We start from the raw sequence: 21,668 nt of genomic DNA on the forward strand, positions 1-21,668 counted from the left end.
GTTCCTCGATTTGACCACATCATAGTATTTCTATCAGGAAGCACAGAATGTCTGGTTGTACCTCACTTCTGTCATGTTAGCAACTCTTGATGCTCAATCCACAGATTCATTCATTCATTAGGGGCTGTAAAATGGTGACAATCTAATTCTATTACTCTTTTCTTATTAGTTATAATATTTCTACAAATGAGACATCCTCTCAAATACTATTTGATTATCCTGAAGTTCAAATATGACAAGGCAAGATAAGTGTGAGACTCTGAAACTTTACCCACTTTCAAAATAGCTAGTTCACTGGGATTTTCTCATAGTGAGCTAGTCCCGAGCATCTTTTGCCCATTTCTCTTACCAATTCATTGTTATGTTTTCATATCATTATGAATTCAAACTTATTTCATGTTTGGATCTATTGCAATTATTGTCTTTATTAATGCTTATTTTCCCATCTCTGGCCAACTAGAGAGAGACCCTTTAACTCACTTCTGAGTGCTTTTGGAAATAATCCTAGTAGAATTTGATAGCTTCCTGCTATCAATAGGTTCCAACTTTATTTTGTAACATTTCTTAATCCAGACTTGGAATCAGCCACTTCTCCAAGCAACTCTGGTTCCCGTTGGTGTTTTAGATCACAATCTCATTGCTAGTGATACTTTTTGATAATTAATTAATAGTTCTAGTTCTTTGTAGTAAACAGAGTTAGAAAAATGCTTTGCTTAAGGTGACATATGCTATTGGTTCATTCTGACACTTCCAATTATATTCAGGAATACAGAGGAGTTTTAACTTATGAATCCAAATTTTTAAGAGCTTCAAAATGACAAAATCAGAATCTTTCTCTCTCACACACACAAATCCCAGAATAGTAACACCAACATTATTTCTACCAATAATGTTATGAATAAACTGTGTATATGTGAGCCTGCTTTTCTTAGGGTCTATCCTACTGAAGGTACACAAATTGCAGTGTTTAAAAGTCACTTGGGATAGCTCCTTTCTTTATGGTTTTGCCACTAACTGGATACTCAATTGGGGGAAACTCAAAGCAATGGAGACCAGAGGCAGCTATGACTTGAATGAGGAAGGACAAGGAGTGATATAAGCATAGCCCTCTAGTCACTCAGTAAGAGCCTGGCCCAGCCATAATCAGGGGCTGAGCTGGAGAGGAAGATGTAATGGAAGGTGAAGGAATTTCACTTGGTTAGGTTAAGTAACAGGAAGGCACCGAGGGATAAACTGTGTTGAGTTTTGAAACAATTACTTAGCACAGCATAATAAGTTAGAGAGAGGGAGGACTGTAGACACAGACACCTGCCAAAAGAACAATTCAATTCATCCCATCCATTCATTTATTAAGTGGTACCAGATACTGCAAGGCACCAAAGACCTGGTAACAAAATCTAGGCAGCTAACAGACTACTAGACTCAGATAAGTTCCCTAAAGTGTCTTAAGTTATGTTCTAAAGTTAAGTACAGGTTTACAGGGATGCTGACTAGGGAGAGGGATCATTTGCAGAGGGCATCTCCAGCATGAGGAAAACAGAGACACACAGAGTGGGTGTGGGACAGCAAAACATCCTGGGAAAGAAGCTATGCATCCTGGGGCAAAGGTGCAGAAGAGAGAGGGAATGACCTGCTCTTGGAAGACAGCTGAGGGAAGAACTTGGAATATGGTCCAGGGGAGAGAGATGGGCAGCAGAGGCCAGACCAGGCCTTCAATGTTAAACCAAGAAATTCACATGTAACCCAGAAGACAATGTGCAAGCAACAAGAGAGAATGACCCCTTCGACTCCCTGTGGTGGGAAGCTAAGAATTTGGGGAGGCTCAAATGCAGGCAGTGCCATGGACAGCTGGTGCTATTTTCCAGGTGAGAGAAAGGCAGGCTGAACCAAGGCAGGCTTCAAAACCAGAGCATTTCTGAGATGTGTAGCATGAGGGAGCAATTGGGCGCCAGCAGCAAACCTGGGGATGCATCTCCAGAAATGTCCACAGGGAAAGGGGATTCTGTTCTGGGAAGAGCTTACAGCATAATGGAATAAAGTGAAAGAAGAATGGGACAAAAAGGTACAGATGAGATGGATTTGGAGCCTAGCTTTCCTTTTGGTGTCGGTGGGGGCAGGGGCTGTCTTATCATCTACTTCCTCTCATACAGATAGAAACTCAATCTGTCTAGAACTATTACTGACAATTTTTTAAAAGAATTTAAATAAAACAGGAACTGAAGAGAAATGGCACATACCCTCAAGTACAAACTCACAAGAGAAAGAAACAGTGGACCTGGACAAACACATGCTCCAAGCAAAGGTCACCTTCACAGACCCACTGCTAACTCTGCCCTTTGCCATCTCCGTGATTGTCTTGGAACCTGTCTGCACACCTGTCCTAGCCCTTCTCTAAGCTACTGACTTTCTCAGGGTAGAGATGGAAGGAAAGCTCAGGAGGGAGGAATAAGATAGAACCTGAGAGGAAGACACACACATGTGCATGTGGGGAGACATCCACAACAGAGGAATGCACACAACACCTTGTGCTGAATTCACACAATGGCACGCTCAATCAGACCTATGCCAGTCATGCCTATACCCATTCCACTCTCCACAAATAAGCTGAAGTAGGATGCGTGTGACGTGATAATATATATGTGAAGTTAGTACAATATTCATGTCAGTGAATATTTGCCATTAGGATGGAAACTTACAACAAATTCAATAGTCAATAGAATGGGGACCTTGGAGAAGGGTGGGAAGAGAGTGGTTGGTTTTGGGGAAAAGAACACAGGTTTTCTATTATATCCAGAATAGGCTTTTCTTTTGTAAAGAGTAGAAGCATGGAAAGTAAGCATGATTTCATAAAGTTGTCTTTGATTTTTATGTCTGAAATATCTGATGTGTAAAAATATTCTCCACTGATATTATGACCTAAGTTATAATGTAATCTAAGGAGACTCATTTTTATAGCAAACAAAGCTATAAGCTTCCACAGCAGGTGGAATTTTGCAGCAAAGCAAAAACAGAACCCATGTATACTTTTATTTTTTCCTTCTTACCTGAAATATCTGCTTCAGGGAAAAAAGAGCCCTTCTTAAATCTCGTCCATTGGAGTTATACAGTTTTTCTGAAATAAAGAACATAGCAATTAATTTAACCGACTCAGTAGATGGTTCAAGCACAGAGAGGATATGAAGGGTAACAACTTCTACTAAAAAGGTAACTAAAATATCTCCTCTATTTAGGACACAACCTTACCCTCACAGTGCAAAAAGTAAATCATATACATGCCTGGTCTGTTACAGATGGCAGGGAGAGGAGATGTCCAGGTGGTAGAGAAGGATTTGCCAGATTTGCACCCTCAGCCCCAGCCTCCTTCTTTCCACATCTCTATTTCTAGCTCTTTCCAGATTGCAGATATTTTCACTCCATGGTCAACCACACCCAGAAAAATCAATGCACCCAAACACAATGTATGCTTCCTGTCCTTATATCACTTTACTCCCATGGTTTTTTGCTCAGCAAGTCTCTAGTGTCCCTCTTTCCCTGGTCACCTGGAACACTCCTGTGGACCTCTATTCCTTGAGGCAGCACAATATACCCAAGGGCAGCATAGTCACAATCTAGACCAACTGGCTCCCTCTGGTTCGACGATGGCCTTCAAGGTTGGAAGTCAGCCTTACCTTTGCCCAGTCCTAGCCCCTCACTCATGTGAAAGGATGGTTGTAGCCCACAGCAAGACATAAAGGGGATCCTGGCCTCACAATTCTCTAGCTCAAGATGTGGGCTGACTTCTACAACCCAACCGTTCAGTCAGTCACACTTCACATGTACTAACTAGTCCAGGTCTTGCAGAGGAGGTGGTCAGCTCAACAGAGGACACACCCTCTAGAGATCGCCCTGAAGAAGGACAGACAGAAGAATATGCCACTGGGTAGTGCTACCAGAAGCTGAGGATACACAGAAGGAAAGGAGAGTCCAGTTCCTCTGGTGTCTGCTGGATCCCTGAGAGCATGGATTCTGCTCAGCTTCCCAGGAGCCATGTTCATCCCTGCCCAGGTGGCTCAGTTCCTAACATCGGATGCAGATCTCCTCACCAGAATCCACACAACTGAGCACCTGCTGGGCACTGTTCTAGACACCAAAGGGGCAATGGCAAAAAGTAGAATTAGTTAGAGCAAAGACTACGTAATCACATTACCTGTGTTCCAAATCATGTGTCACTATCTATCTACTATCTATGTGACCTTGGAAAAAAAACACTTTACTGTCTAAGCTTTGAATTCCCCATCTGTAAAACAGAAACAACAGATTTGAAGGAAAATATTTTGTGTAAAATCAAGCATTTACATGATGGAGTAGAACATAAAAATCATTTTTAAAATGCTGGATAGAAAAGAGTTCAAAGCATGTCATGCTGGTTGCTGACCATGGGACTTCAGTTCCAGCCTATAGAGGAAAGAGGAAGAGCCATGCTCTCCTTTTGTGTTGAGTGTCATGGAGTTGAGTGGAAGGGCATGGAACACATGTCTCTAGAAGAGTTTGCGGAAGTCAGGTTATGAGAAGGATACTCTTTCACAGTGGAAGTGGACAGGCCCCCACCTAAGACAGATTTAAAAGGATTCAGGTCTCAGTATTTGCATGGTGGTACCAACTTCAAGACTTCCCTATGAATGTCTTACCTTCTGACAAGCACCAGAAGGGTTGGCAAGAAATGACCACCTGATGACACCATTGCCCCCTTTTACTCCTTACTTGGTGGCCTGTTGCACTCAGAATGAAAGGCAAAAATCCTTTGTGTGGCCCACCAAACCCTTGATCATGCAGTTCTGGCCCTGGCTTCCTTCCCTTATTGGAAAAGAACCCTAGTGGTTTTTGCGTGATCACACCTCTTGGCTTCCCCAGCTAAGATATGAAAACCTTCAAATCCTAGAAACAGTCTGGGTTTTTGCAAGTACCACATCTAATAACTAAGAACAAAGCTAAGCTATCAGATGATAGCATGGACTCTGGATACTCTGAAGAAGTAGACCAGATTCATCTTATCCAGAAAGAACACTGGTAGAAAGGGGATTGGTTCCAGGTACCTCCTTACAAAGTGACAAGGCTTGCATTTGACCTTCTTGCTTAAGTACCACCAACAAGAAGCAGAAAAAGATCAAAATCTCAGAGTCTTTTTTGGTTACAAGTGATCCACCCTAGTTTCTGACTCACCTGAATGAAGATTTTGGTTAGTTATATTGTGATCATTAAAGTTTTTCTACTTGATTGTACAGTAAAAAATAATCTGCTTTAAAAATAGGACTAAGTCCTGGAAAATGAGTTGAGAATTTGCATCTAGATTCACAAAAAATATTGATCTATAATTATGTATTCTTGTGATGGTGCTAAAACTGAGACAATGCTGACCTCATGAGTTGGATCTAATCCTTCCTTTCTGTTTTCAGAATGAGTTTGTGTATAATTAGTATAGTTGATTCCTCAAATGATTGTCAGAATTCTCCAGGGAAGCCTTCTGGGCCTTGGATTTTCTTTGTTGGAAGGCTTTCAACTATGAATTCAGTTTCTTCAATTAATAAAAGGCTATTCTGATTATATATTTCTTCTTGAGTGAATGCTGGTAAATTATATCTTTCAAGGAATTTGCCATTTCATTTAAGTTACAATTTTCTGAACATAAAGTTCATAATATTCCTTGTCACGTTTTTACTGTAGCAATCTTTTATCCTTGATATTGACAATTTGTGTCTTCTCTGTTTTTTACTTATTCATTTGGCTAGAGATCCATCCATTGTATTAATCTTTTCAAAGAATCAGCTATAGATTTCACTAAGTATTCCTGTTGCTTTTCTGATTACTGTTTTACTGATTATTGTCTTCCTTCTGTTTGATTTGGATTTCATTTGTTCCTTTTCTAGTTTCTTAAGTTTCTTCACTTACTGTTATGAGAATTTTTGTTTTAAAAAATAAGGTATTGAATGTTTTAAATTTCTCTCTAAGCACTGCTTTAGCTACTTCCTGCAAATTTGGATATATTATGTGTTTATTTGCATTCAAAATTTATTAATATTGGATACTTCATTAAATTCAAGTGGGAATAATTTACTCCTATGGGATTTTTGACCTATGGCTTATTGGGAATGTATTGCTTTATTTATAAATTTTGGGATTTTTCTGCTACTAATTTGTAATTTAATTTACTTAGAGCCAGAATATATACTTTATGATATCAGATCTTTTGGATTTATTAAAGCTTAGTTTAGAGTTCTCCATATGACTTTTCTGGATAACTATCTCATGCACACTTGTAAAGAACATGTATTTCTGCCATTACTGGGTAGACTGTTCTGTAGATATCCACTACGTCAAGGTGATAGTGTCGATCAGGTCTTATATATTCTTACTGATGTTCCATTTGTTTGTTTCATAGATTGATGTAAATGGAGTGAAGTCTCCAACTAGTACAGTGGATTTATGTATTTCATCTTTCAGCTTTTATCAGTTGTTTTATCAGTTGTTGTGACAGCTTTGAAGTTCTGTTCTTAGGGATTGCCTATGGCTTTTTGGTGCATTGAACTTTTTTCCAATGTCATCCACAGGTGCTTTGTTTATCTTCTACTCTGAACCTTAATTTTCTTTCTAAAGGATTAGAATGAAACAGACTAGAATAGGAGATAGCAAGTATATTGACCCTCTGTATGAGCAGGCTCTGTATTCCAAACTTTTATTATTATATGATATCTCTCTTCATCCCTGTGATAGTCCTTGTTTAAAGGTCTATTTTTCTGATATTAACATAGCCACTTTGGGTGAGTGCATGGTTTATCTTTTCCCATCCTTTCATTTTTAGCCTATCTATGTAGTGTTTCTTTTAGCTATAATTGTATCTTATTCGTTATACAATTCGACAATTTCTGCCATTTTTTTTGTTTTTGGTCCTGGGACTTGAGCTGAAGGCCCTTACCTTGAGTCACAACACCAGCCCCGCCCTCCCCTTTTTTTTTTGGTGATAGGTATTTTCAAGATAGAGTCTCGCGAACTATTTGCCCAGGCTGGTTTCAAACTGTGATTCTCCTGATCTCTGCCTCCTGAGTAGCTAGGATTACAGGCGTGAGCCACTGGCCTGGCCAATCTGTGCCTTTTAATGAGTCTGCTCCCATTGTATTTTTAACCTCCAAAGCACCATAATTGGTTCCAGTGGCAGGAGAGCAGAAGACCTGAGGGAGGCTCAGGCTCTGAAGCTGTCTCTCACCCTTTGGTAAGAACCATCCTTCTACAAATGCCAAAGACATCTTTAAGAAGTTTCAAAACCCCTCCCTTAACTTTTTTTTTTTTTTGCCAATTTTCATTTAAATAAAACAAAGTAGAATTTCTATTCAAGGAGTAAATACTACATAGTCTGATGGTCTTTAATTCTGGAAATAAAGTGTTTGTTATTTACTTAAATTGTTTCAATTCCAAACAAAGCTGAATGATAAAACAGTACTGTTCCCAAAGAATAAATAGTTCTTTTATGCAGGAGAATCTTTCTTACAGACTTCAGAGAAAGATTCCACAAATTTTAGTTTTTAATATCAAAGCTCAAAAGAACAGCTAAGCTTTATGAGAATATTACATATTTCAGTTGAAATGTCTTCTAAAACACTTTGCTTTATAATTCCATATCCTATAAAGCACTATGTGAGGGCCACATCAGAAATCTTACCATGTGTCATCCATAAATAATAGCTTTTTCACCCTTCATACAAAACACTGGCAGTGGTATTTCATTTTCATAGACAAGGACACCCTCTCTCACAGGACCCCCAACCTGTCACTTTCTTATGCAATCATCATTGTAACGACTGTCATGCACTGGTCCCTGTATCAGATGAGAGCAACACTGTGAAATTCTAAATAATGGTTGAACTAAAAATGAACAAAATATTCATTTAAGCAAATATTAATCTAGAATACTAGTATTTGGGAAGACATTTCAATAAGATGTTCCCTGTGAAAAACCAATACTGTGGTATAAGATGAAGTGATGGTGCTTAACTCAAACTCAAAATTGCCTCTATTTTCAAAACACAATAATACTAAAAAGCTGCCATACCTAACCTGATCTATGCTGTTGTTCTTAAACATACATTTTAGGAGATACCAGTTGACCTAGAGGCTGAGGAAAGACTAGGGACTGAGGATGTTTGTAAATGACATATAATTTGTCCTTTACAGCTGTAAATCCTGCTGGTAAAAGACAATCCAGCAGGTCTGTCACTACATCAGACACCCCAACCAAAACAGTGACAGCTGAGAGTCATTGGATGTGGCTCAAGGGAAACCTACAGGCCAAAGGAGAAGCACTGCTTCCCATTCCCAAGAGCCCAATCCTGGCTTTCTTGCTGCATGGCTAACACCACTATAGGAAGTGTGGCTTGGCTCTTTATCTGCTGGGCAACACACTGAAGTTTAAGAAACCTGGCATGTCACATTCAGGGTTCCCTATACAGAAAGGCCTCCCCTTTATCTTAGAGTGGAGTATGAAAGGCTTACTAAGGAACAGTGCCTAGCCTGCCAACTTCCCAAAGGCACACTTGACATCACTTTTGGCCTCATTTCCTATTAAACTCCAATCACTCCTCCTTTAGAAGCAGCCTGTCTGGAGATTCAGACATGATTCTCATCCTGGGTCACACAGGCATGTGCAAGTGTCCCTCAACACTGGATGACAGATAACCTTGGCACTCCCTAATGCTAGACCCTAGCTCTGTCCTTTGTAGACTGTGTTCTGAGTCTCACAAGTGTCTACAGATCCACATGTGTGTGTGTGTGTGTGTGTGTGTGCATGCGCACACAGGTGCACATATGGTTTCAGCCATGATTAGTGGAGCCGAGGTGTGGGTCCACAGCTCTCTCAATATACCTCATTTACTGTGCAGACTGTCCTAACAGCCCCTGAGTGCCAATGGAGAGAATTCCAAATGTGCCCACCGCCTGAAAATCAGGCAATGAAAAAGAGCAGGAGACGCCACAGGTGGAGCAGAAAGAGGGTCCCAGAGCCTACCTTACACCACCAAGAGGACAGCAACAGGCTTCACCTGTGCAAACCCCTAGTTTCTCCCATGAGCTCACAAGGCTGCTTTCTCTTCTTTGTCCACTTCAGTTATGGGCACATGTCAATGAGTGGTGGGGCCCTACCACAGCAGAGCACAGGGAGGAGATGGGTCCTGCCACCCCTGGTTCAGCTGGAGAACATTTTTGCCTTTTTAAAAAGGGCTTTATTCTTTTAATGGATGCACTTACTGTGTTACCCTCTAAACTAGCTTATAACAGTCAGGGAGAATATCAGGAGAAAAGGTGCCTGAGAGACCAAGAATGACAGGTGTGTCCCTTCCAAGGGGAGGTCAAAAAGTATAACAGCAATACTCATAGCAGAAGTAGAGGGCTAGGACCAGGCTGGAGTCCTAAATGTACTGTCAGGTCACAGGGGTGCAAAGAGGTTTCCCCAGCACAACTTTAAGAGCCAGCCAGCAGTTCATGAGCACTAAGTCTGCAGAGCCCCCAGACAGAGGCATGCCTCTCCAATAGCTGGGGAGAAGCGGGGCTGGAGGGGAGGGCACCTGATTACATATCTCTTATTTTCAGGTCAAGCACAGCCCATTGCATGAAGGAAGGGACGAATGCACTTGTTTTTCCACTCTCTTCCAAGTCAAATCTGCCTGGGCACAATCATTTGTGTAGCATTAGCCTTTGAGAATCAACCTGCCTTGGGAGGAGACTAGGAGGTACAATGGGAACCCTGTTGAAGTCTTGCAACTGCCCCTTATCCTTCCTCTCCATGTTTCTTGCCTTTTAAAATGAGCTATGTTCTTGTCATAGATGTAATCAGCACATGACACTCTAAACTACCTTATAACAAGCAGAGAGCAAAAAATTAAAGGCCACTGAAACTGCTCCTGCTTTATCATTGGAAGCCCCTATGAGTCCCTCAAATATGAGCACTGTAAAGCACATCCAAAGGCATCCTGGGCTCCTGCTCAGTCAAGAGTGCAAGGAAGGCTAGAACATTCATTAGAAGCAGTGAGAAAATTCAAACCAATTTACATCAGTGAAAGGATGTGAAGGCAGGGACCAAATCACCTTTGAGGAGGAAGTGGGAGAGTGAAGGATGCATCTAGAGTATCAAGTTCTGGCCCATAAAAATCACTGACCTTCAGCCTAATGGCTTAACATACCCATTCACATTATAATACATATATACATAGAAATGTCACAATGAAACACCCAGTATAGCTGTCTTAAACAAACAAAAGTATCTTTTTCAAAAACAGAGAACAGGAAGGTAAAACAGGTCTTGTCTGGGGGTTGGTACCAGTGGGAGGGGTAAGGATATAAGGAAAGGGTGTGTTAGGGTGAATATGGTAGACATATTATGTACTGATATACAAAAATGGAAAGATGAGATCTGTTGAAACTGTACCAGGAATGGGTGGAAAGGGATAAAGGAGAATGACAGAGATGGTTAATTTAACTAAGCTATACTATAAGCACTTTTATAAATGTCACCATGAACCCCCAGTACAATGCTAGATAATATTGATTTTCAAGTGTTAAATAAACTTTCTTATCTAAAAAAAAGTAACAAGAATTCCACACATTATACTTGAGCCTCACCACTTTTTGCTTTAGTTATTTTCTTAAAACAGGGTCTCCTGTTTTGCCAGGGTTGGCCTGGACTATGATCCTCTTATCTATGCCTCCTGTGTAGCTGGGATGATAGGCATGTGCCACCACACCTAACTTATTGGTTGAGATGGGGGTCTCATTAACTTTTTGCCAGGACTGTCCTCCAACCATGAGCCTCCAATCTCTACCTCCTGAGTAACTAGGATTATAGTGTAAGCTACAGAGCCTGGACCATGCTGATATTTTAAAGAAAAAGGTGTTATAATAGATAACTTTTTTTATTTAAAAAGCTTGTTATGAAATTAGAGATAAGAGCAAAATAGTTTCTGCCGGGTATCGAGGGGGTCGGGGGGAGAGGGAGGGGGTGGGGTGGGTAGTAAGGGAGGGGGTGGGGGCAGGGGGGAGAAATGACCCAAGCATTGTATGCACATATGAATAACAAAAAAAAAATAAATTTTTTAAAAAATGAAAAAACAATAAAAATAAAAAGCTTGTTATGACTTTGAAAATAATTTGTTCCAATGATCTTTAAGCTTTTTTAGATCATCTACTCTTATTTAAATATCACAATGAGTTGTGAAAAGATATTCAGACACACGTTGAAACAATTTCAGAGGGCTTCATGTGGGGCTCCAGGAGGTTCTATGGACTGCAGGTTAAGATTCCTTGGTCTAACCCAACATCTTCATTTTACAGAGGAAGAAACTAAGGTGAAGGGGTGACAAAACTGCTGCACCGGACCTGAGAATGGGGGCTCCCAGAAGTGGGAAAGAGTAACTCAAAGTGACAGAGATGGAATTTACCGTATGCTCTGTTTGTAACATAAAAATAAGGTAAACACCTGAGCCAGTGAAACCTAACATCCTAACCATGACACTCATGTCAGCACGTAAATTCAGAAAAAAAGCACACCACCTACAAAAGTCAGGGGCTTTGAAAAAGCTGACCCATCCCTTCCTGCCATGCTAAGTGATGGCATCCGAGCAGTGTCTACGTGTACCCTCCAATCAGCCCAAGATGGCCCATCTGCCAGAGGATGAAGACGCTAAACAGGAACAATGACAAGTTCCTGAGACCTGATAAAACAGAAGACAGTTTAAGAACACCTTTCTCAAACCCAGGCTCCCTTAGATTACAGCCACATCCTAACCACTTATCAGTGACATGATCCTTGATCCTCCATTAACTGTCTACTAAGCACATACTGTGCTGAGCTAGCGCTCAAATGCAGTTACAAACGTACATGAGAGCCACAGCCATCAAACGAGATTGTAGTCTAGTGGAGGAGACAGACAGACAAGCCCCCAAATCATGACAATGTTACGTGAAAGTGATGGCAACACTCATGGGCCCCAAAGGAAGGAGTGGCAAAGCCTGTGAACCTGGGAAGTGGAGAGTCAGATGAGGTGACCTTGAATGAAATGAACCACAGTGAGAAGGGCTGGATGTGAGGGGAACCTGAGGAAGAGAAAGCAGCAGGTGCACAGCCAGACATAAAAGTGAAGCCACGTGATCGAGGAGGACAACAGCTTAGGTGAGGCTGGTACATGGGCAGGTGTGCAGTGGTGAGATAACCTGGACCCATGGAGAGACATGGGGAGGGAGGGTTGGCATGGGGAGGGCTCATGGGGTCTTACTGTCGGATTTCAACTTTGTGACTAATAAACAAGCACAGAGGCTCTGGAGGAACGGAGGCAGTGAACTAATCTAAAGAGACAGGGTCTTACCAAGTTCACTGCCCGCATGGCTGGTCAAGGCAGATGAACTAGAGGGGGAGAGTAGGCTGGAGTTGGAAACCAGTTAAGAAGCCTTTGAAATGGGACACTGGGAGAACACAGGTCACTGCCCTGAAACAGACCCTCTCCCAAGACAGTTGAATGCTGTTCAGGATCTAGTCTAGTGTCAGCAGCAGCATCGCCCTCCTAGTATTTGCCTGTCTGGTAACAGTTGGTACACAGGACTAAAACAAGTGCTGATGGTGGTATTTGTCTAGTATTTAGTTGTCTCTTTTTTGAGGCATTGTCAATTTTTCATACAATGTTTAAATATTCCCAACCTGTGATTCTTCTGAAATTCGACCTCCTCAAATGAACCATGACCTCCTTGATGTCAGGGCCTGTGGATAATTTAGCTGTATGTCTCCAAGCAACTAATACCTCAATAAAGAATTAATTTAATGACCAAGTTGACTACTAGGACTGAAAAGAACACAGGAGGATCACACAACATCCAGATTCCCAATGTCCCAACATCTGGCTTAGTCACAGTTTTATAGCTTAGCCTAAGAACATTTTGGAGTCTTGCCGTCTGTGAATGGGCCCAGCCCTACAAAAGCACAGCCTCACTGTGCCATGTCCCTTTGCCCACATGACCAAAGCGAAGACATGAAAACCATATCTGCACTTGGAAATGCCAAAACTTCAAAGCGTCCAAGATATTCGTCAGTAAATAGATGGATAAATAAGCTATCGTCCATCCACGCAAGGGAGTGTTTATTATGCATTAATTAAAAAAAGAAATGAGCTATTAAACCACAAAAAAGCATGGGGGAACCTCAAACACACATTGCCACGTCTGAAAAAGACTACATAGTATGCAAACGTGGCCAATTGTATGTTATTCTGACAGAGAGAGTAAAAAGATCAGTGGTCACCTGAGGCTTAGGGGCCAGGGTGGGATGAATAGGTGAGGCATGGGGGAATTTTTGGGCAGTGAAACTATCATTTTATATAATACAATAATGGTGGATACATGTCACTGTACATTTGTCACAACTCATAGAATATAGAACATGAGTGAACCCTAATATAAACTAAGGACTTTACTTAGTAAAAATATACTACACTCATGCAAGATATTAGTACCAGCAAGTATACAGGAGCTCTCTGTACTTTACTTTTTGGGGTTTTGGGGGGGCGGGTTTTAGTGGTAATGGGGTTTGAACTAGAAACCTTGCTAGGTAAACACCCTACCACTTAAGTCATGCTCCCTGCCCTTTTTGCACTCTGGTCCCCTGTACCACTTCTGCATAGCCTTGGACAATACAACCATCCAGGTTCTTAAACCCATACTTACATTTCACAGGAGATCCTCTCTGTGCCTCAGTTTTCTTATCAGTAACACACCACTAAAAATACACATTCCAATGTTCTGAAGCAGTGAGGACCTGGTGCACATCAAGTGCTCAATAGAGACTCTTTCTCCTTCCCTCTCCAACCTCTGAGCCTTTAATTCCATTTCTTTAAAAAAAAAAATACCTAAGGCCCTCTGTGTAGTGAATGGTCAGGCTTTTCCTGGGCACCACACATGGGTTCTAGGGTGCCACTTCCTGGCACCTGTTGGGCCCTCCTAAATGTGTGGCAAGAAGGTTGCTTGAGCTCAGCCCCAGCTGGGCCCTGGAGATGCCTCTCCAAGACACAATCACTCCCTGGGAGAGAAGGCCTCTTCCTGCCTGGGGTCACTGGCTCTCGACAGGGAAAATGTTCACCCTCCCTGCCCGAGATACTTTGAAAAAAGGCATGGATGTCTAGTCCTTGGAAAGAAGATAAGGATCATTAGCTGGGGTCAAAAGGGAGCAAACTGGCATCAATCATGTCACTGAGAAGAGATGGCAAAACTCTGGATCCCATCTTCCCCACCCCATGGGGCCGGAGCACTCCTTTGAGCATCCTTCAAGAGCCAAACAGCCATTCATCCACGGCCAGTATTGTATACTGCAAACAAAATGGAACCAAAGGAAAGACTGGGTTTTGAAAATAACTGTTCTAAGAAGAGTTTATTCATGAGCCAACGGGGGAGGAGAGAACCACGGTAAAAGAATATACTAGTTTTATAATTAAGTGTTTTATAAAACAGTGGTTATGTCCTGCAACCAATTCACACCTAACTGCATGCCCACCCTCCCTGATCTCTGGATATTTCCCCTCTGTGTTTCTTTCAGCCTGTGGTCCCCATGCCAAGCAGGGCTGAGCCCAAGGTGCCATGTAACTGCTGAGATACTGCAACGGGAATGCAACATTGTGGGGTTCCCCCTCAGCATTAGTAGCAAGGTGAGTCCAGCATATATGAAAACATAGTCAGGGCACCTTGTGTACCTGGCTTTGAATTGCCGAAGGACTTCAATTACAGAGAAGAGGAAAAGACAGCCAGGAGTTAGAAGCTTCAGGGAAATCAGTGTTTCTGAACCTCATACTTACTCCTCATTTCCTAAAGAAATTGGCCATTTGCTTCCGGTCATCTCCTACTAAATGATGGAGTTACAGAGAGCCACGTGTAGATATGGGGGCTGGTGACACTGAGTCACATGCCACATGCAGGTGGTTACTTAGGGAGAAGAAGCTTTGCCTTTCATTCTAAAGATAACAGAGGATGTTTTAGTTTCAAGCAAGGAAAGTGGACATTGTCAGCTAAGATGGGACAGAGGTGCTACTCTACAGATCAAAGAGTCAAGTGGGAGACCACTAGCAACAGGCCAGGGTCTCACCATAGCTTAGCATGAACCACCTGCGTGCTGTCTGGAGAGACCTTAGTATTCCTGAGCGTTGTGTTTTTCATTCCCAAAAGAAAATGCTGGCATGTTATGTTGCCAGACAGGTTAACAACAAAAAGACTAGCTCCCTCAGGCTATCAGGAGCCTGTGGCTACTGGAGCTCCACTCTCTGCTGGTAGGATCTGAAGTGGTGCAACCACTTTGGAAAGCAGTTGAGTAGTTTCTTACAAACAGGAATAGATACTACCCCTGGACTCAGCAATCCCACTTCTAGAGGTTTCCACCAGGAAAATTAACACACATAAAAAATATTGCACCCAGATTCACAGTAGCTTTATCCATAATAGAAAAAAAAGTTCTGGACACTGCCTAATATCCACAGGTGGTGAACAGGTAAAACGAGGTACATTCATTCAGGGTATGGGAGGGACTAATCAGCAAAACACATGCACTATTGATACATGTGCAACATGGATGAATTTCAAAATATTACGCTAAGTGAAAGAAGCCAGACACAAACAAGTAAGGACTGAATGATTCCATTTATGTGAAGTTTTGGAAAAGACAAAAGTGATCTATGGAGACAGAAAACAGATCAGTGCTTGCCTGGATGAGCGGAAGGGAGGATTATGGGAAGGACGTACTGGGAACTTTGGTGGAAATGTTTCTTGTCTTACTTGTGATGATGCATGCAGTTGTCAAACATCGTTTATACTGGCAGATGTTTAAGATATATACATCTTATTGCATTTAAAGAATTCCTCAATAAAGTTAGCTAAGAAAAGGAAGTTTGATCCTAGAGTCTATAATTCAGTTTGAGATCTAAGTCTTCAGAGACTTATTTGCCTTAAGTAACTGTTTCCTTTCTAGATAACACCAGACATAATAAGATGTTGTGAAAGTGTACAAAGAGATCACTAAAAACATCCCATGGATATAAAGCAACACTCAAATTACTACTGACGCTCAGTGAAGATGCAGGGAAGAGTGAGTTGTTAACCCAGAGGCTGAACTGCACATGTTCCCACGTGCCAGGGCAGGGAGAGTAAGAGCCAGTTTGAACCTGGGCAGTGGATAGAGACACTGCCACCCAGGGGAAAACCAGTGCTGCAGTCAGCAGCTGCAACAATGGTCAGTGGGAGAGCTGGGACACAGAAAAAGTTGTTTTGCTCACTGCTGGGTGCTGGGCATGCAAAGATGAATGTGGTGGTAGTGAGAACTGGGCTAATAGGAGACCCTCAGCTTTGCACAGTCGAATGCTGGGAGCGCTGAACACAGAGGACCTTAATCAGCTGGACCCTTCAGGATGGCTTCCAGGAGCAGAAGAGCCCCAGGGGGAAATGCTAGGGAAATGAGTCTATTACTCAGGTGAATGAAGGCAGGTAAGGCTTTCTAGTTTGTGGGGACAGACTGCACACCAAGGAGAGAGAAGCCTGGAGTGGCTGGGGAGCCTCTGTAGCCTTGGAATGGCAACAATATTCCTTCTCTCTGGATTAGACACAGGCCGACTCCCAGAATAATCTCCAGTCTTGCTCATGGTAGGTTAACTAAGTGATGTTTTCTGATATCCGTTCAACCACCGTGATGTTACCATTACGCACCATCCTCCATGCTGGGTTTCAGGTTCACTGAATTCAACTGGGTTCTTCCCACAGAGATGCCACTTGTCACCATGTGGAAGCATTCCCAGGTGCTCTCCTCACTACCCCTCAGCCCACTTATGGGACCTAGCTGACTGGGACTTCCTTTCCCTTCCAGGCTCTGTACTCCAGGTCTGCTTATTTCATCTAAGCCAAGTCAAAAGGAAAACCACACAAGGGGAACCTCTGGATTTTTCAGAGAAAGGTGGAGCAAGGGCTAGAAGCAGCTAAGACATCACCTACAGGCTTTGGACCACAATCGGCAATGCTGTGGGCTCCCAGGCTTTCTTTCCCTCTCTCCCTCTCCCCCTTCTCAGAGGCTTCACCTTCATTTCATACTGGAGTCTGAGTCAAGTGAGCCTCAAAAAGAAAGAGTTATGACCATAAGCAACTGACAGGAAAAGTCAAGCGCAAGGGCCCACTATTTCAACACCATGCACAGTTTCCATATCACCATGAACAGGGCAAGAGAATCTCCTTCTGACTGATACAAGATGAAAGCCAGGGCACATGAAAGGAAAAGGGGGATTTAAAATACATTTGCAAGTGATGAAGTTCACACTGGCCTGTAATAATCTAACACCCAGCACCCCCAAATGCCCAAATGGCATCTCCCATTCCTCCCAAGGCAGAAGGGTCACATGAGTAGTAATGCGAGGAAGTGATGTTAACAGGGCACTGAGATGCGACCACCTCCTCCCTGTGACCCACTGTCTTGGTGGTAGCTCAGATGGGGAACTGTGAAGGTGGTGGATAGGCAGTTATAGACTAGCAATGGGCAGTTGAAGGGGGCACTCCCTTTGCTACCCCCAGGGTGTTCTCCCATCCACTTTCCCCTTCCTCTACACAGACCAGAGCCACAGGCATGGAAAATGTCCTCAGTAATCTTTGTGGTCCGACAGCAGGGCCCCAGCCATCACCACACCCCCCCGGGGGGCTGGAGCTTTTTTCTGTGTCTCCACACAGACTCAGGAAGAGACATGAACACCCGTCATTACACCACACTTAGAGCTCCCTCAAACACCAACTGCAAATAAAGGTGTTATTAGGACAAAACCAGGTATCCAAACCATTGCTTTGCCTCGCAAGGAAGCAGAGTTTTGTTTTGCTTCCCTAGTTTGAAAATTGAGGAGGCCTGTGCTTTATATTCTCATTGAGATGGCTAGATCTCCAGCCTTCGTTCACTCACTAATACCTATATGTACAGGATATTTAAGCAGAGTCAGCTTAAGTCACCCTTTGCATCTCCATAAACCAAGTATGAAGTGAAAGAACAACTCCTCCCAGGCCAGATTGAGGGACATAGGAAGGATGCAAACACATCCCACCTTTAATCATCAAACAGATCATTCAAAATTCAGGCTACACATTTAAGGAAATGGACAAATGAACAGGAAAAGGTTTCAAGAAATCAGCCACCAAAATGAGGCAAGGGGAGAGTCAGGCCACCTCTATGTTAGAGCCCTTGTGGTTAAGTCTGATCCATAGCAGGAGTTGTCTTGTGTGATGCATTTTAAAATATCTGTGTTACCTTTTGTCTCAATCAGGAATCCCCCAGGAAACTTGTCAGAGGCAGATTCTGATTCAGCAGATCTGAGATAGGTTTCAAGATTCTACATTTCTACCAAATTCATACAAGGGGCCCCCATAGCTGATGGGTGGTCCAAGGGCAACACTCAAAGAACCACCTGCTTGTGGCATTTAATACCCTCAGTGATGTGGGAGAGGTCCATCCACAAGGGCGGCCAGTTAGAAGTCTATACCAGATGACTACTACAAGTGGTTCTGATCCTGCTGTCTACACCAACTCCATGGGGCTCATTATCCAGTATCAGAGATGAAAAAATACCGCTCCAATGGTGATATGTATGACATGTCACTGACCATAAAAATTGAACAGGCAACTTCCACACTTCAACCAAAGCCAGCTTTTCTTTTTTCTTTTTTTTCATTTTTCTTTTATTATTCATATGTGCATACAAGGATTGGTTCATTTCTCCCCCCTGCCCCCACCCCCTCCCTTACCACCCACTCCACCCCCTCCCTCTCCCCCCCCCAATACCCAGCAGAAACTATTTTGCCCTTATTTCTAATTTTGTTGTAGAGAAGTATCAGCAATAATAGGAAGGAACAAGGGTTTTTGCTGGTTGAGATAAGGATAGCTATACAGGGCATTGACTCACATTGATTTCCTGTGCGTGGGTGTTACCTTCTAGGTTAATTCTTTTTGATCTAACCTTTTCTCTAGTACCTGTTCCCCTTTTCCTATTGGCCTCAGTTGCTTTAAGGTATCTGCTTTAGTTTCTCTGTGTTAAGGGCAACAAATGCTAGCTAGTTTTTTAGGTGTCTTACCTATCCTCACCCCTCCCTTGTGTGCTCTCGCTTTTATCATGTGCTCATAGTCCAATCCCCTTGTTGTGTTTGCCCTTGATCTAATGTCCACATATGAGGGAGAACATACGATTTTTGGTTTTTTGAGCCAGGCTAACCTCACTCAGTATGATGTTCTCCAATTCCATCCATTTACCAGCGAATGATAACATTTCGTTCTTCTTCATGGCTGCATAAAATTCCATTGTGTATAGATACCACATTTTCTTAATCCATTCGTCAGTGGTGGGACATCTTGGCTGTTTCCATAACTTGGCTATTGTGAATAGTGCTGCAATAAACATGGATGTGCAGGTGCCTCTGGAGTAACAGTCTTTTGGGTATATCCCCAAGAGTCAAAGCCAGCTTTTCAACTGAAAAACAGAAGCATGTAAAACCTGCCTTTCTCATGTGAAAACACTTGGTAATGTATTTTAGTAGCCTTCATTATTACTCTTTCACCTTCAAAAAGTCAAGAGAGAGCGAATTCCTCCAACATTTAACAGATCAATCCCCTGCAAAACACAAAAGTTGATGGGCAAAAGGGGTACACAGCAGGCATGGCCTTCCTGCCGCTCCTCCTACCCTCCTCACGTCAGAGATATTGGCTGTGCCAACTGGTGCATCGGCTGAGCCCAACTGCACCTGAGAACTCTGTGCTTTGTCCTTGAATACCCACCCGACTGTCCCTGCCTCCATCAGCTCCCCTGGGTCATTTTCAGATTATGTTACAATGCAGACTTTCTGGAGTGACTGGCATTCAAACACCAGAGGTCAAACCATCTGGCAAAAATCCCAAATTCCTCCAGTGCCTCACTCACAAGGTACTATCTTCCTAGCTGCTCTAGAGGCAGGATGGGGATTTGAAGCAAGGTATTATCTCTCTTCCTGGTGTCTGAGCCCACACATCTGTCTCTGGGGCATGAGTGGGTCCAGTTGGCTCAGGGAAGATTCTATCATGGCTCTCAGCTATCATTTTTACTGCAGGTAAGACATGCATTGTAAAACTGATAGGTAGTCTACAATGTTCCATGTGTCTCAAGTGCTATTCTTGGAACAGACCCAATTCCATCCAAGCCAACAAACATTTGTTTGACTCTGAGATATGAAAGATAAAGAAATAGGCTTGCTCTCAGGGAGGTTGCAAACGAATATGAAAGCAATTGCACAATGTATAAGCTGAAAGTCTCAAGTGACTGCTTCAGCAACCACAGCAGAGGGACCAGAGGGTCAGCATCAGGTGCTAGGGCAGAATCCTAAGGGTCCAGCCTCTTCACCTCTCCCTCCAACACCCCTAGTCTTATCTGACAAGGAATCTCACATCCAACCCTTTCTTGCCACTGCCTGCTGCACCCCTGCTGTAAGCTATCAACTCTTATGGGGTCATACGGTATCCTCCTCTCTGGTCATCCTGCTTCTCCCTGTGTCCCTAGACAGCTCATATCTTTAAGCCCTTACCAAAACATCTCCTTCTGGGAGAGACTTTCCTTGCTACCTTATTTAAAATCTTGGACACACACCCAAAAAGCAGTCTCCTTCCAAAACCACTTGCCTGCTTTTCTTTTCATGGTATTTATCACTCTCACACCATATATTTTACTTATTTACCGTCTGTTTCCCCCACTGCAATATAAGCTCCACAGAAGCAGGGGCTTTTGTCTGCTTTAGGCATGGCTATGTCCCCAGGACCTTAAACAGTGACTGACACATAATAGGTATGAATTAACTTTGGTAGAATGAAGGAGAGAACCAGCCACTCCTTCTTCCCCTCTTCCTCTTATGAATAGGGGGTTCTGAAGTTGTTTCCACTCCACTTCTGTTTTATAATTTCTGAGAGCTCGGAGTAACTTTCAGTATCGTTAAAGCAGATAAAGCATCAGGCATGCCCACCTTCTGCCTAATTCCTTAAAACTCCAGCACACATCCTGGCATCACATAGAAACAAGTTCCCTTAGCATCATGGTTTAGAATTAAGGAAACATGAATTAATTCATTCCCATTGTCAAGTAGATTAACAGAAGTTTAGAATCAGACCTCCTGTGATTTGGTAGTGTAAAGACTGTTTCTTTAATGAGCAGGAGGTGAATGAATGCCTTTTACAATGTCAGCCCTCAGATAAAAATACATTTACCTTTGGTGGTTTGTATAAAAATTGTGTTTAACCTATTTCCAACATTAGTTGTCATATTTAATTGACTAGGTAAGTGATCATGCAAGTCAAATGTTATCATCTGGATCTTATGTTAATTTGGTGGTGAGACACTATTTCATAATATCAGGAAATAAAAACGCTTATTTGGTATCTGTCCATGGTACCAGTGGAACCCCAATGCGTTCCCCACCCCTTTTCAGAACCAGTGAAAAAACTCTTTGTTGCTGGTGATTTGGGTGGAAAGGGAGGGAAGGAAGGAGAGAGGAAAAAAGAGAGAAAGGGAGGGAGGGATAAAGGGGAAGGGGAGGGGTGGGGGGAGATGAGAGAGGAGAGAGGAGAGAGGGAGGACAGGGAGAGAAGGGAG

The 21,668-nt window shown here is 42.7% G+C and overlaps 1 protein-coding gene across 11 annotated transcripts in view; it reads right to left on the bottom strand.

Moving 5' to 3' along the window:
• The window catches only part of Fhod3 (formin homology 2 domain containing 3), a 489,096-nt gene that overhangs the window by 280,402 nt on the left and 187,026 nt on the right, over positions 1-21,668 (bottom strand). For all 11 annotated transcript variants that reach the window (XM_074069983.1, XM_020174902.2, XM_074069991.1 and 8 more), the window contains exon 4: positions 3,045-3,112. In XM_074069983.1, the coding sequence (XP_073926084.1) occupies positions 3,045-3,112 (68 nt within the window). The remainder of the gene's footprint in view (positions 1-3,044; positions 3,113-21,668) is intronic.

The sequence above is a fragment of the Castor canadensis genome, chromosome 4 (genome assembly GCF_047511655.1).
Source record: "Castor canadensis chromosome 4, mCasCan1.hap1v2, whole genome shotgun sequence".
Lineage (NCBI taxonomy): Eukaryota > Metazoa > Chordata > Mammalia > Rodentia > Castoridae > Castor > Castor canadensis.